Source organism: Camelus ferus, chromosome X, assembly GCF_009834535.1.
Source record: "Camelus ferus isolate YT-003-E chromosome X, BCGSAC_Cfer_1.0, whole genome shotgun sequence".
Taxonomy (NCBI): domain Eukaryota; kingdom Metazoa; phylum Chordata; class Mammalia; order Artiodactyla; family Camelidae; genus Camelus; species Camelus ferus.
Window position 1 is genome coordinate 42,674,804 of NC_045732.1, and position 14,054 is coordinate 42,688,857.

General features: G+C 54.0%; 2 protein-coding genes across 6 annotated transcripts in view; one reads left to right on the forward strand and one right to left on the reverse strand.

Annotated features, from left to right (window-relative positions):
- Window positions 1–733: 733 nt before the first annotated feature.
- Window positions 734–11,343, forward strand: ARAF (A-Raf proto-oncogene, serine/threonine kinase). Of its 4 annotated transcripts, none has more exons than XM_032475603.1 (16): window positions 734–879; window positions 2,214–2,368; window positions 2,542–2,645; window positions 3,598–3,700; window positions 3,791–3,945; window positions 4,061–4,159; window positions 5,504–5,660; window positions 5,771–5,798; window positions 5,878–6,023; window positions 6,132–6,334; window positions 8,286–8,462; window positions 8,563–8,609; window positions 9,139–9,257; window positions 9,508–9,639; window positions 10,443–10,577; window positions 10,763–11,343. In XM_032475603.1, the coding sequence occupies exons 2-16, from the start codon at window positions 2,273–2,275 to the stop codon at window positions 10,895–10,897; spliced, it is 1,836 nt and encodes a 611-aa protein (XP_032331494.1). In that variant the 5' UTR covers window positions 734–879; window positions 2,214–2,272; the 3' UTR covers window positions 10,898–11,343. The 4 variants fall into 4 exon arrangements, with proteins under 4 accessions (XP_032331494.1, XP_032331496.1, XP_032331498.1 ...); XM_032475605.1 differs by having other exon boundaries at window positions 5,519–5,660; XM_032475604.1 differs by having other exon boundaries at window positions 772–879; window positions 2,172–2,368.
- Window positions 11,335–14,054, reverse strand: part of SYN1 (synapsin I) — a 41,487-nt gene continuing 38,767 nt past the window's right edge. Inside the window, exons 12-13 of one of the 2 annotated variants that reach the window (XM_032475602.1) lie at window positions 13,384–13,975; window positions 11,335–12,356 (exon numbers count right to left, since the gene is read on the reverse strand). In XM_032475602.1, coding sequence (XP_032331493.1) covers window positions 12,329–12,356; window positions 13,384–13,975 — 620 coding nt within the window. In that variant the 3' untranslated portion in view covers window positions 11,335–12,328. Of the gene's footprint in view, window positions 12,395–13,383; window positions 13,976–14,054 lie in introns of both variants that reach the window. The other variant, XM_032475601.1, reaches the window with a different exon arrangement.

Here is a 14,054-nt window from a genome sequence, read left to right on the forward strand (position 1 = left end):
TTTTAAAATGGATTTCCTTTTTTTTGAGGGGGCGGAGGCATTGGGAGGTAATTAGGTCCATTTATATTTTTAGAGGAGGTACTGGGGACTGAACCCAGGACCTTGTACATGCTAAGCATGCGCTCTACCACTTGAACTATGCCCTCCCCCTGAAAATTCAACTTTTAAAAACTTTGTGTTTACCCTACAATGTCCACACGCTTCCCTGCGTTATGCCCTAGTGCAGGTCCACACTTCCCTCCCTTCTTCACCTTCAACAAATCTATGATTTGTTTTTCAAAATCCTTATCAACTCCATTCCTGAAGGAAGCCTCACAAAACAGCAGGGCCAGACCCCCAGCCCCTGCCACACTATAGACCCCCTGTTGTCAAAGGCTACAGTCTCTTAGAATTGGAAAATGTTGCAGCTATTTGGTCTGATTCCAACCCATTTCAGAGACAGTGAAACTGAGACATAGGACAATATCAAATGGGTACTTAGGGCGCCGGGTCACTGGAGCAAAAAGGGCGCTTAAGGACTCCCCGCCCAGATTCAGGAACCCCTAAAGTCAGACCCAAGTGCACCCCCCCCCCAAAAGCCCTGCTTTATTCCATCACGGCACGATTGGGGTTAAAGCCCCTCGCACGCAGGTCTCCTCCCGACTGCGCCTGCGCGAGTCAGGACGTGCGAATTTGCCCTAGCAGCCCCTCCTAATCCGGAACACGACCCACATTCCGCCGGTCCTGCCTTGACAGGCGTGAATCTAATCCAATAAGGATGGAGGGCTGAGTCCCGTGGAGCCAATGGCCAAACTCCGAGGGGCGGTGGAGGCGGACTCCGCGAGGAAACAAGAAGACAGGCCCAAGATGGAGGCGGCGGCGGCCGTAGCGGCGTGACAGGTGAGGGCGGGCCCGGCAGGGCTAGGTTTCTGAAGCGACCGCCGGACACCGGCACGGAGCCGGGACCGAAAGCTCAGGTCCAGGATGGCTCCGCCTGGGCCCCGGTGCCCCCCGCCCGGAACCGGAGGAGTGGTTTGACCCGGGGCGAGACCATCGCCGACAGCGGGGGGGCGGGTAGACTGGAATAGGGGTGCAAGCCTGCGGGGGATGGTTTCGCCCGTCGCGTGTGGCAGCGCGCCTGCGCAGACTGGAAGGCTCTCGGTGGGCGGGGCCGGGTCGACTGGGGTTTGGGTTGTGGTGTGTCCTGCCTGGAGTCCCTCTTAACTTCTCTAAGGTATCTGATGACCCTTCCTTACCACCAACCGGAATACGTGAAGACGCCGCTCACTCCTCGCTTTCCTTTTTCTGGATCAATGTCTAACCCACTAGGAGAATGTTTGAGGATTCCCCCATTGCTCCTCTTTAACCCTCCCCAGCCTCCTTCCATTATTACCAGTACTATGTCTGCGACCCCTTCATTAGTTGTGAGGGAGAATTTTGGAACGCCCTCCGTCCCACCCCCACTTTAACCCCATTTATCTCCCCTCAGCCATGCCTGGTGATGCATTATTATCCTCCTTTCCCCCATGACAATGTCTGGTGACACCCATTATCCACTCTTCTCCCCAGTCTCTAGTGACCCCTGTTACATCTCCCCCTCAGCATAGTGTCTGCTGAGCCTCCATGAACTCCTCATCACAGTCTGGTGACTCCCACTTGCCACCTAACACAGTATCATTGAATCTACCATCATCACAGCCCAGGGCTAAGGGATGTCCACAGTGCCCTTAAGGACATTGTTTGGTGCAATTTCCATTTCCCCCAGACTGTGGGCAGTGTCTGATGATCCTCTGTTAGTTCCCCATCACCCTGTCTGTGACTCCTCCTACACCAGAGTATCTGATAACCCCCCTTCTCCTTTAGAAAGCCAGGACAGCCTGTTCATGTCCATTATGTACCTGACACGCCCCAGTGCAGTGCGTGCCGACTTCCCCGTTAGTCCCCAGCACAGAGACTTATGTGCTCCTGTGCCCTCCGGGACAGTGTGTGCTGCCTCTCATTCCGTCCTACCCGCCACCCCACCCCGCCCTATGTAGTGAATCCGAGACCTCGTCACTCAAGTGTGAGACAAACAACAGGAGGGGCTGAGGAGAGGAGGAAGTAGATCCCTTGGGCTGCGTGGAAATTAGGCTACAGGGGGTGACGTGGAGACCGGAGATTGAGTTTTTTGTCCTCTGCCATTTTGCTTCCAGACTATCATCATTGGGCCTCTGAATTCCTCCTCTGTCTTCTAGGAGCCCCATGGCACCTGCCCAGCCCCACCTTAGCCCTTCTTGACAAAGTCCTAGGCTCCATGGAGCCATCGCGGGGCCCCCCTGCCAACGGGGCCGAGCCGTCCCGGGCAGTGGGCACCGTCAAAGTGTACCTGCCCAACAAGCAACGCACGGTGGTGAGTGTGATGGGAGCACAACTGGTGAGGGGTGGGCGTGGATCCGGTTATAAGTCTTGGATCAGAAAGGTGACAAGGACTGGAAGGGGGCCTTTGCAGAGGGCCGAGGGGAGCGGCTGGGGACCTCATCAGGCACTGACTCCTCACATCTGCGCACACACACACACACACAGGTGACTGTCCGGGATGGCATGAGTGTTTACGACTCTCTAGACAAGGCCCTCAAGGTGCGGGGTCTCAATCAGGATTGCTGTGTGGTCTACCGGCTCATCAAGGGGTAAGTGTGGCACCCCGGCCCCCAACTGGGCGCCCAGCCTTCCCTCCCCTCCTTAGAGTCATTCGACTCCACTCTACTGTAGAGTCTCTCGTAATCTTCCCTTATTTCAGTGAATCTGTGAGTCCATCCCACTTTTGTCTCATTACTTTGTTAGTTCATTTGTTGGCCTGGAAGGTCAGCAGCTTACGTACTTCTTGGGCCCCAAGTCTTCACCGCGCTCTGTCTCCTCCTCCCAGAATTCATGTTTGTCCTTTCACTGTTTTATCAACTTGTCAGCTCTCTCCTTCCTCGGTTTCCTCATTCTCTGTCTCCTGTGTGGGCCTTGCTAACCTTCCATTTATTCCTCTGTTCTCGGGTTCTTAAACTTTTGTATTCCATTCACACATTGCTATTTTTTTTTTTGGCTTTTTTAAAAATTGAAGTATAGTCAATTTACAATGTTGTGTTAATTTCTGGTGTACAGCGTAGTGATTCAGTTATATACATACTCCTTTTCATATTCTTTTTCATTATAGGCCATTACAAGGAATTGAATATAGTTCCCTGTGTTATACAATAGGACCTTGTTTATCCACGCAGTGCTTTTTATTTATTTCAGGGCCTCACCAGCTGCTTTGTCGGGGGCTTGCTCAGTACTTCTGAGATTTAGTTGTTTCTACACTGTTTCATTTGCTCCTTGGCTCGTGATTAAAAGCATGGACTCTTCACACTGTCCTGCCACTCATCATCCCTCGTGGCTTTGGTCAAGTCACTTCATCCCTCTGAGCCTCAGTTTCCCCATCCGTAAAATGGGGGCAAGGAGAGCACTAGTCCCCCAAGTTGCCCTGACGAGAATGAAACACGTCATCTGTTACTCCCATGAATGGCAGGCTTGATGGGACTTTTGGGGGTTTCCTTCCTCCCCACGGCCCCTGTCCACCCTCCCACTCACTCCTTTCCACGCCTTCTGCAGGCGAAAGACAGTCACTGCCTGGGACACGGCCATTGCCCCCCTGGATGGCGAGGAGCTCATCGTGGAGGTCCTCGAAGACGTCCCGCTGACCATGCACAATTTTGTGAGTTCAGGGTAGAGACGGGGGGCAGACCGTGGGTGTGGCGGGGGGGTCCCTGACCAGGCCTCACCCTTCTCTGCTCTGTGGCAGCAGGTACGGAAGACGTTCTTCAGCCTGGCATTTTGTGACTTCTGCCGTAAGTTTCTGTTCCATGGCTTCCGCTGCCAAACCTGTGGATACAAGTTCCACCAGCATTGTTCCTCCAAGGTCCCCACAGTCTGTGTCGACATGAGTACCAACCGCCAACAGTGAGCCCGGCCTGGGGGGGTGGCTGGGGGGATGGGGAGGATGGAGGCCCAGCCACAAGGCTTTCGCAGACAGCTGACCCACCTTCCCTTGCTTTATACCCTTAATGCTTTCAAGGTTCTACCACAGTGTCCAGGATTTGTCCGGAGGCTCCAGACAGCATGAGACTCCCTCGAGCCGCCCCCTGAATGAGCCGCTAACCCCTCAGGGTCCCAGGTAGGGGATGCCTTAGCTAAAGGGCTGCTGTCAGGAGAAGAAAATCTGGAGGCCCCTGTAGACCACAAGCCATACTTTTTTCATTTGTTTACTTGACAAACATTTATTGAGCGCCTACAAGTGTGAGTTTAGGGCATGAAGCTGTGGGACCTTGGGCAAACCGCCTAATCTCTCTGGGCCTTAGTTTTCTCATCTGTGAAGGGGGGATAATGATACTTTTACGACATAGGGTTCTGGTGAGGATTAAATGAGTTAAGACATGTCCAATGCTTAGGACAAGATCTGCTACAGGATAATAAGTTCTTATTATTAATTACAATATCTACCTACCTATATATGTATCTAACTACCTTGTTAATTCTTCCAGTATAACCATGCTCAAGCCTTTTCATTTTGAAATACATATTATTTTGTCATAAATTCCCTTTCACTTCTCCTTTATGTTAAGATTATACTGTAGCATTTCAATGTTGAAGTATATTATTGCTCTAATATGTCATAAGTTTATATAATATGCATTTTATGTGTCTACGTATTTTATAATGTCTATATGTACGTATGCTATTGTATAATGTGTTACGTTTATACTATTTTCATATAATGTGAAACATCAAACATTTTTATGTAATATAAATAAAAACAGTATATATATAAAATAGTAAAGTTAGGGCATTATGTTATTTTTAATTATGGGTGTATGTGAGTTAATTACCTATGAATTGCATTTTGGGATAGTGAAGGAAACATTAAGGAATATTTTTGTGACATCATATATATAATATGTATCATCTATTACACATATGTGCATGTGTAGCATAGATAATGTTATTATATATACTTAAAGCATTGCCATTTTAATACAGATACCATACTGTACATTATATAATGCATAATATATTTGAATAGTACATATAGTTATACAATATTATATATTGCTCTTCTTCCGCTATCTGCATGGCTTGCTCTGCCTGCTTTAAGTCTTTGCTCAGTTGTCACCTGCTCAGGGAAGCCTTTCCTGACACCACCAGTGACACTTTCTGTCTCCTTATGTTGCTTTATTGCACCTGTCACCATGGGACATAGTAAATATTCTTTGTCTTTTATTTCTCTCCCTACTGCCACCAGCCCCATGAGGGCAAGAACCTTTATCTGTTTGGCCACCGTTTTATTTCCACTGTCTCGAATGGTATCTGGCACACAGCAGGCACTCAGTAAATGTCTGCTGAACAGATGAATAACAGTAATAACAGCGGACTTTTACTCTGTGTGAGCTAGACACACACATAGGACAGGGGCGGGGGCGGCTTTACTGGTTCTCTCGTTCACCCAACAGTGGTTTCACAGCCTTTCCCCCGCCAGCTCCTGCTCCCAGCACCGCGACCCCGAGCACTTCCCCTTCCCTGCCCCGGCCAACGCTCCCCTCCAGCGCATCCGCTCCACGTCCACCCCCAACGTCCATATGGTCAGCACCACAGCCCCCATGGACTCCAGCCTCATCCAGGTTGGTGTTGAGGCGGGGTGGGGGTGACATGGGAGCACCAGGCAGAGGAGAGAGTGCCTCCTGTTGTCCACGTCCTCTCTGCGACTCCCATCCCTCTTCTCTTCTTCCAGCTCACTGCCCAGAGTTTCAACACCGATGGTGAGCCCCCCACTGCCTCTGCCCTGAGCCCCCCACCCCACCCCACCCGGCTCCACTCACATCCCCCCCACAACTGCAGCTGCTGGTAATAGAGGTGGTGGCGATGGAGCTCCCCGGGGGAGCCCTGGCCCGGCCAGCGTGTCCTCGGGGAGGAAGTCCCCACATTCCAAGTCCCCTTCAGAGCAGCGGGAACGGAAACCCTTGGCCGACGACAAGAAGAAAGTGGTAAGCTCTGGGACGGGGTGGGGGCGGGTCACCTTTGGTGGGGGCTCCACAGGCTGAGCGATGAAGGATGTGGACAGGCCCCTGAGATGCCACCCGTGTGGCCCACAGAAGAATCTCGGGTACCGGGACTCGGGCTATTACTGGGAGGTGCCACCCAGTGAGGTGCAGCTGCTGAAGAGGATCGGGACGGGCTCGTTTGGCACCGTGTTTCGCGGGCGGTGGCATGGTGATGTGGCCGTGAAGGTGCTCAAGGTGGCCCAACCCACAGCTGAGCAGGCCCAGGCCTTCAAGAACGAGATGCAGGTGCTCAGGTGAGATGGCTCGCGGGTGTGGACAGGGGTGGGGGGTGGCAGGCACGGCCTGGGGGCCTCTCTGGGGAAAGGCCATGCTGGGGCGCCTCCTGCACAGTACCTGTATCTGTGTCGTGTTATAACCGGAATCGTCAGTTGTCTGTCTGTTTCCCCCTGGGAAACGGATATGTCTAGAGGTCCTCTGTTGATGTTATCAGTTCTGTTTGGGTAAATATTGATATTAATTAATGGCTCTGCCTCCAAAATGAGGCTCTTCTCATTGGCCTGCTGTGAAATGGGTATGGCCACAGGCCATCACGTGTGTTGCCACCACGTGTGTTATCCCGTGTACTTACGTTAACAGAGTAATGCGAATGTTATTGAACGTACTTAACGATAATGGCATAATGTGAGTTAACTGCATCACCAGGAAGGCATCCTGCCTTCTCCTCAGCTTGTACTGCACTGTTAGTATATGTTTATCATGTTGCCTTCTTGTTATTAATTATAATAATACAATACTTTAAAGAGCCAGATTAACTATAATCAGAACCATAATTTAATCATTATTTGATTAATGGTTGTAGTTGGTTTGCTTATTTCTTTATTTTGTTAATTGCTCTGGTTAATTCTTTCAGTAAGCATTTCTGTATTGTTCTTTTTTAGGGGTGGGGAGGTCATTAAGTTTATTTTTTAATGGAGGTACTGGGGATTGAACTCAGGACCTCCTGCATGCTAAGCAGGTGCTCTACCACTGAGCTACACCCTACCCTGCTCTACTTAACATATCATTAATACTATATTCATTAATTTGCGCTAAGCCCTGGGGCTTCCTTTTTGCCACCCTAGTTACTCCCACTCCTGGGATTGCCGGTGTGGGCTTTTCCCCCCGACAAGTGGGCGTAATTATGATACAGAGTTAATGTTATCAGAATTCCTTGTGCTATTTTTAATATTCATCCTTACAATGGATGCCACAGTCAGAAAACTCTTAGTCTCTGCTCCTCTCTGGGAAATGGCAGTGACTTGAGCCGGCTGTGAATTTGCATTGTGTTAATATTGAAACCAGAACTTGACTGCTATGAAGAACGCTCACTCGTTCTGTCATCCACTCGGACATGAGCAAAATTGCAGAGCATCGTGGATGTACTTTTGCATTTATGTTACCATTGTAACTGTAGTTAATACTTCTGTAGGGGATGAAGGTTTTCTTCTGAATGAGGGTGGTTCTGTTCACGCAGGACTGAGTTTCTGTGTGAGGTAGACCAGGTCCCCCATAGCGATAATAACAAGGACTGTGACACTTTCAGGGCACTTGCTTGTGTTGGGCTGTTCAATGCACCTCACAGGTTATTTACTCACATACTTCTCCCAACATCCCTGTCCGGTAGCTCATATAATTACCACAGTTTTTCAGCTGAGGAAAATGAGGCACAGAGAGGTTATGTGTCTTCCCTGAGATGGCACGTGAGTACCCAGGGAAGCCTGGATTGGAACATAAGATCTCATTTGCGTCCAGACCCCCCAGGCTTGTTACCTTTAAGCCTCTCATGATTAACAGGATATAATCTCACGTCACTGATATTTTTATCCAGCATTTATCAGTATAATGTTGACATATCACTGGAGAAGGTTGGCTTTCCACTTTCTCATCTCGTGAAATGGTCACAGGCTCAGGTCAGGGTCAGTGGTGTGACCCCTAATCAGTAGTGGGTGAGGGTGGTACTCCCTCCCTCCTGCTTTTGTTGGGAGACCTGGATGAGGAAGCTCAGGACATAAGCCCCCAGGATGGAATCACAGCCCAGCAAACAGATCTCACAGATTCATTGAATCTGGCCATACTCGGGCCCTGAGCCTCCTGGAAGACAGGGTAGCAATGCTGACAGAAGGCAGCAGTGAACAGTGCCATTCTCGATGCTCAGAAAGTTGCTATCTGCCCTCCCTGCCCTGATACCGCCCGCCCTGCCTGCAGGAAGACCCGGCACGTCAACATCTTGCTGTTCATGGGCTTCATGACCCGGCCGGGATTTGCCATCATCACACAGTGGTGCGAGGGCTCCAGTCTCTACCACCACCTGCATGTGGCCGACACGCGCTTCGACATGGTCCAGCTCATTGATGTGGCCCGGCAGACGGCCCAGGGCATGGAGTGAGCATCCTGGCCCGGGGACTCGGGAGAGGCTGGGGGACCTGGGGGTGGGCAGAGGCAGTAGCCCCCAGATAATTTGCCACCTCTTCTACCCCCACAGCTACCTCCATGCCAAGAACATCATCCACCGAGATCTCAAGTCTAACAGTATCTCACTGTCCCTGTCTGAGGGCTGGGGTAGGGTGGGGGGTGCCTAACAGGATGAGGGCTTAGAGGAATGGCTCTTGTGGGGGGCTCTCTGGGGGTGAACAGGGAGGGGCACATGGGGCAGTTCCCTTTGCCAGGTGCCAGAGCTGTGGCTGGTGAGGGGCCTTTAATGGGGGTCTCTTGGTCAGGAGTCAGAGTTGGGGCTGATTCAGGTGCTGTTCTTTTGTGTTGGACTGTTCAGTGCACCTCACAGTTTAGTGTCTGAGGAGTGGCAGTTTGGGAGGACATTATGGGGCGTTTCTGGTCCGGATCACAGGCATGGCGGGTATGGATACCATCAGAGGAGCTTCCTAGTCAGGTGTCATGGGGGGCTGAGTGTAGGGGGCATTAATTGGAGCTCCCCACCCATATCAAGGTTGTGGTTAGTTCGTGTGACATTGAGGGTCTTCTGGTCAGGATTAGAGGCATGACTCGTGTGGAGGCGTCAGTCAGGGCAAGAAGCATGGCTTTTGGTCCTTGACCCTGGCGGACATCTTCCTACATGAGGGGCTCACGGTGAAGATCGGGGACTTTGGCTTGGCCACAGTGAAGACGCGGTGGAGCGGGGCCCAGCCCTTGGAGCAGCCCTCGGGCTCGGTGCTGTGGATGGTGAGTTGGGCCAGGCTGGACTGGGGGCAGGTAGGGACATAAGCTGCTGGGCTATGATGTGGGAGGCTGAGTGGGAACAGGGATGCCAGTGCCAGGTGTGGGGGTCTGGACCGCTCATGCTTCACCTCGTGTGGCTGGCTCTGAGTTATACCCAGTGTGGCTGATGGGATCTGGGACTATGGGCCAGTTTTCCGTGGGCCAGTCGTTTGCTGACCTCCATATTCCTCCTGTTCGGTCTGGCTTATTGAAGGCGGCTGAGGTGATCCGTATGCAGGACCCAAACCCCTACAGCTTCCAGTCGGATGTCTACGCCTATGGGGTTGTGCTCTACGAGCTCATGACCGGCTCACTGCCTTACAGCCACATTGGCAGCCGTGACCAGGTGAGCCCCACACCTTACCCGCCGTCTCCCAGGCCAAGGGATCCCATCAGCCTTCAAACCCCAGACCTCCTTCTTTGCACAGACTGAGAATGCCACACTTCCCCTAGAAACTGCAAATATTCTGGGCTGAGAACTCCCAGAATCCCCTGGGTCTCCTGTACCCAGAATTCCCTCCTTCCCCTACATCCGCAATCATCTGGGTCCTCAAAGTCCAGAATCTCCTGAATCCCCCATACCCGGAGATGCCCAGAAGCCCTCTGGACCCCTAGACACGCACGGCCCTCTAGCCTGGGTACTCCAAATCCCCGCAGCCCAGAAACATTCCATCTGTGCTTCTGGGATCCTCACAGATGCCCACAACCGTTTGGGCCTTCAGTATCCGGCAGGCTTCGGTATCTGGAACCCCTAGTACTTTAGGCTCCAGACCCCCACAGAAATATAAAGTCCTGAGGGCTAGAATCCTTTAGCCCCCTTCAGACCCAAAATTTCATGTTTCCCCCAGACCCAGTGCTTTCTAGGTCCCTAAGCCCCCTAGAAACCTGTGGACCCATAACCCTCTGGGCCCTGGACACTTACAACCCTTGACTTCCCCTAAGCTGAAATCCCTCTGTTCTGTAAGCAGAGAATCCTTCCAAGTCCTCAGAGACCCAGAATCCTTAGAGCTACAAGATACCCACAATCCTCTGGGCCCCAATACCCAGAATAACCCAAAAAGGAGCCCCCCTAGTCCCTCAGGACCCCTAATTCCCTGGGCTTCCCAGCCCGGACTGCCCCAATCACCCCATTCCTCCCCACCCCAACAGATTATCTTTATGGTGGGCCGTGGCTATCTGTCCCCGGACCTCAGCAAAATCTCCAGCAACTGCCCCAAGGCCATGCGGCGCCTCCTGTCTGATTGCCTCAAGTTCCAACGGGAGGAGCGGCCTCTCTTCCCCCAGGTGGGCCGGGGAGGAGGTCTGGACACCCTGGGGAGGGAGCCTCTGAGGAGCGAACGTGAACCGTGTGTGTGCAAGGCTCCAAGGTGTAAGACGTGTGTATGCGATTCCTCGTTAGGCTGAGGTCTGGGGGTGCTGGGGTGCCCACGCGGCTCTGGACACCCCTCCTCACCCACCCCTGCCCCCAGATCCTGGCCACGATTGAGCTGCTGCAGCGGTCACTCCCCAAGATTGAGCGGAGTGCCTCCGAACCCTCCTTGCACCGTACCCAGGCTGATGAGTTGCCTGCCTGCCTACTCAGCGCAGCCCGCCTTGTGCCTTAGGCCCCACCCCCAGCCACCAGGGAGCCAATCTCAGCCTGCCACGCCAAGGAGCCCTGCCCACCAACCAATCAATGTTCTGTCTCTGCCCTGATACTGCCTCAGGATCCCCCATCCCTGCCCTGGGAGATGAGAGGTTCCCTGTGTACTTTTTCAGTTCTTCTGGAATTGGGGGACCCCCAAAGCTGGAGACCCCTGCCTCCTCCATAGTTTGGTTTCCTCTTGGCTTTGGGGATACTTCTAAATTCAGGAGCTCCGCCATCTCCAATGGCTGGGATTTGTGGCAGGGATTCCACTCATAACCTCTCTGGAAATTTGTGCCTGATGTGCCTTCCACTGGATTTTGGGGTCCCCAGCACCCCATGTGGATTTGGGGGTCCCCTGTGTTTCCCCCACCGTTCAAGGACTCCCTTCTTTCTTCACCAAGAAGCACAGAATTCTGCTGGGCCTTTGCTTGTTTATTTTGCTTCCCGACTCTTCTCATGGGGTTCAGAGCCGCTGAGGGTGAGGGTGAGTCCAGGCAAAGAGTGGAGGTCAGGGGGAGGTGCGGACCACACAAACAGCGCCACTGCACGCATCACCACAGGCGGCACGATGAACGAGGACCACATATGCCAAGCACGGCACGAGAGGAGGCCACGTCAGTCACAGACACAGACATCACGGCAAAGGTGGGGAAGTAGGGGACCACTGGCCTTCTGTGTGCAAAGGATTCTGGGAGGATGGGTGGAGTTTGCATATTTAAAGACAGCTGTCAGAGGCAGGAAAGTGGGGCAGGGGTCCCTGGGGAACTGAGGGGTCCTAGCAGCGGGAGGAGCTCCCAGTGTGTTGAATGGGGGTGGTCGGGGGGTGAAGGGAAATCCTTGTGGGGCTGGGTGGTGGCATTGGAAGGGGTGGATCTCCAGAGATGGGAGATCTATAGAAAGGGTCTCAAAGGTAGGAGTTTCTTAAGGGATAGGGAACAAGGTGTGCTTGAGAGATCTGGGACGAGGAGTGGGGTTTTCCAGGGATTTCAGGGCCCCAGGAGGAGTTGCCTGGTGTTTGGGAGCTCCCAGGAAGGAAAACACACTCTGGGGGGACCAGGAGTGGAGGTCTTCAGGAATTCGGAGGTTCTAAAATGGAGAAGTAGGTCTTGAGGTGACCGGGAGTGGGCTTTTAAAAGGACTCAGGAATTCCAAATGTGAGAACTGGATTTAGGACCAGGAGTGATGTTCCCCCAGGGATGTGGGCATTCTGAGGAGTGAGAAGAGGGATCTTGGCGATCCAGGAGAGAGCGTCTCAAGGGATGAGATTCCAAAAGTGAGAAATGGAGTCAGGCCCAGACAGGGGTTGCCCAGGGATTTGGGGGTTCTCAGGGTGGGGTGTCAGTCGGAGAAGAGGCTGGCGAAAGACTTCCTCAGGCTGCGGATGGTCTCAGCTTTCACCTCGTCCTGGCTAAGGCTGGGCCTGGGCGGGGCTGGCTCTGGAAGGTTGAAGGCATTGGTCAGAGACTGGGATTTGCTAGAGAGAAACAAGGTGGAGGCATGGGAGGAAGGGGGGAGAGGAAGGGAGGAGGGGGAGAGAAACACAATGTTACCCCAGGCCCGGCCCCAGCCCTGCCCCTCTGGTCCTAGGGCTGTGCCTGTGACCCTCCCACCCACCAGCATGGGCCGGGACCCTGACAGATTCTCAGGAGTAGGGAGCCCCAGGCCAGGCTGGGAGGATCCAAGGTGAAGAAGCCTGCAATTGATGGGAAGAGTCCTGGGCTGAATCCTCTCTTCAAATTCTAGGCTAGACTGGGAGGAGTTCGATATAACGGTGATGATGGGCAGGGAGATTTCCGGTCTAAGGGTGAGGAGTCCAGAAATGGGGAGCAGGACTTGGACCAAGGCAATCTAAAGGCAAGCAGTTGGGTGGGGCAGGGAGGACTTTTGAGCTAAGGGAGGAGGTCTGGAATGGAGCAGAAGAGTCAGAGAGGATGGTGTGATTTGGGAGGAGACTAAGGTGGACCAGAAAGATTTGGGGATGGACCAGAAGGGAGCCTAGTTGACTAGAGTTTGGGGAATGACTGGGAAGAGAAATAACACAGGAGGACTATGGATTGGGCCGGGAGGAGTTTGGGGGTTCGGTCGGGGGAGTCAGGTGGGGCAGGAGGAGGATGAGTTTGGCAGGAAAGTACTGAGGGAGGGTCAGCAGGGCGCCTGGGGTGGGCCACGAGGGGCTGGGGGAGGGGACTTTCCCAGGCCCTACTGGGAGAACTCTGAACTGAAATGAGGGTTTCTCTGGGATTCTGGCCCTGAATCTCTGGGATGGAGGGCAGGAGCCTCTGTGAACTGAGAGGAGTGATAGTTTAGGGGAGGGGTCCGGCCCAGACTGGAGAGAGAGCTCTCAGGACCCGGGTATAGGACCTGGGTCTGAGGCACCTGGGGGCTGGGGCTGCCCTCCTGGTGCAGATGCAGGAGCCCATTTTTGTGAGCAGCAAGATGCAGGCTGCTGTGGGGTCCCCTTACTTGAGCTGGGGGTGCGGGGGTCCCCCGGCAGCGGCGCTGGCAGGTGGTGGCACGTCTTGGCTGGGTTTCTGGGCCAGCTGTGGCTTGGTGGGACGTCCAGCGGGGCCCGGGCCACTGGGTCGCGGCTGCTGTGTGGTGGGTGGCCCAGTGCGGGGCACGGGACCCGCCTGGCTGGCCTGGCGTGTGGGGCCAGCGGGGCCTGGAGGTTTTTGGGGTGGGCCCTGGCGCTGCTGACCACCCGGTGGAGCCCCCGAGGCCTTTGGCGGAGCCTGACCAGAGACCGATGTCTGACGAGTAGCCTGTGGGGGGCCCGCCTGGCGCTGGGGAGATGGGGAGGCTGGTGGGCGGGCTGCTGGAGGTGCCCCGGGTCCTCCTGCCACTGGCCGGGATTGGCGGCCTTGACCCTGGGTCAGTGGCGGAGCCTGGGACGCAGGCTGCTGGGGCGCTGATGTGGGACTTGGTAGGCGCTGGGGCAGGGGGCTGCCAGCTGGGGGTCCAAGGCCCGAAAGGTGCTGCTGGCCCTGTGGGGTCGGGCGCTGCTGCAACGGGGGTCCCTGGCGTTGGGGGCCTGGGCCCGGCTGTGGAGGGCCGCCTGAGGGACAGAGAGAAAGTGCACACGTGAGAGCAAGCAAGTGAGAGGCTGGGGGAGGGGTGCTGCTGGGAGGGGAGAG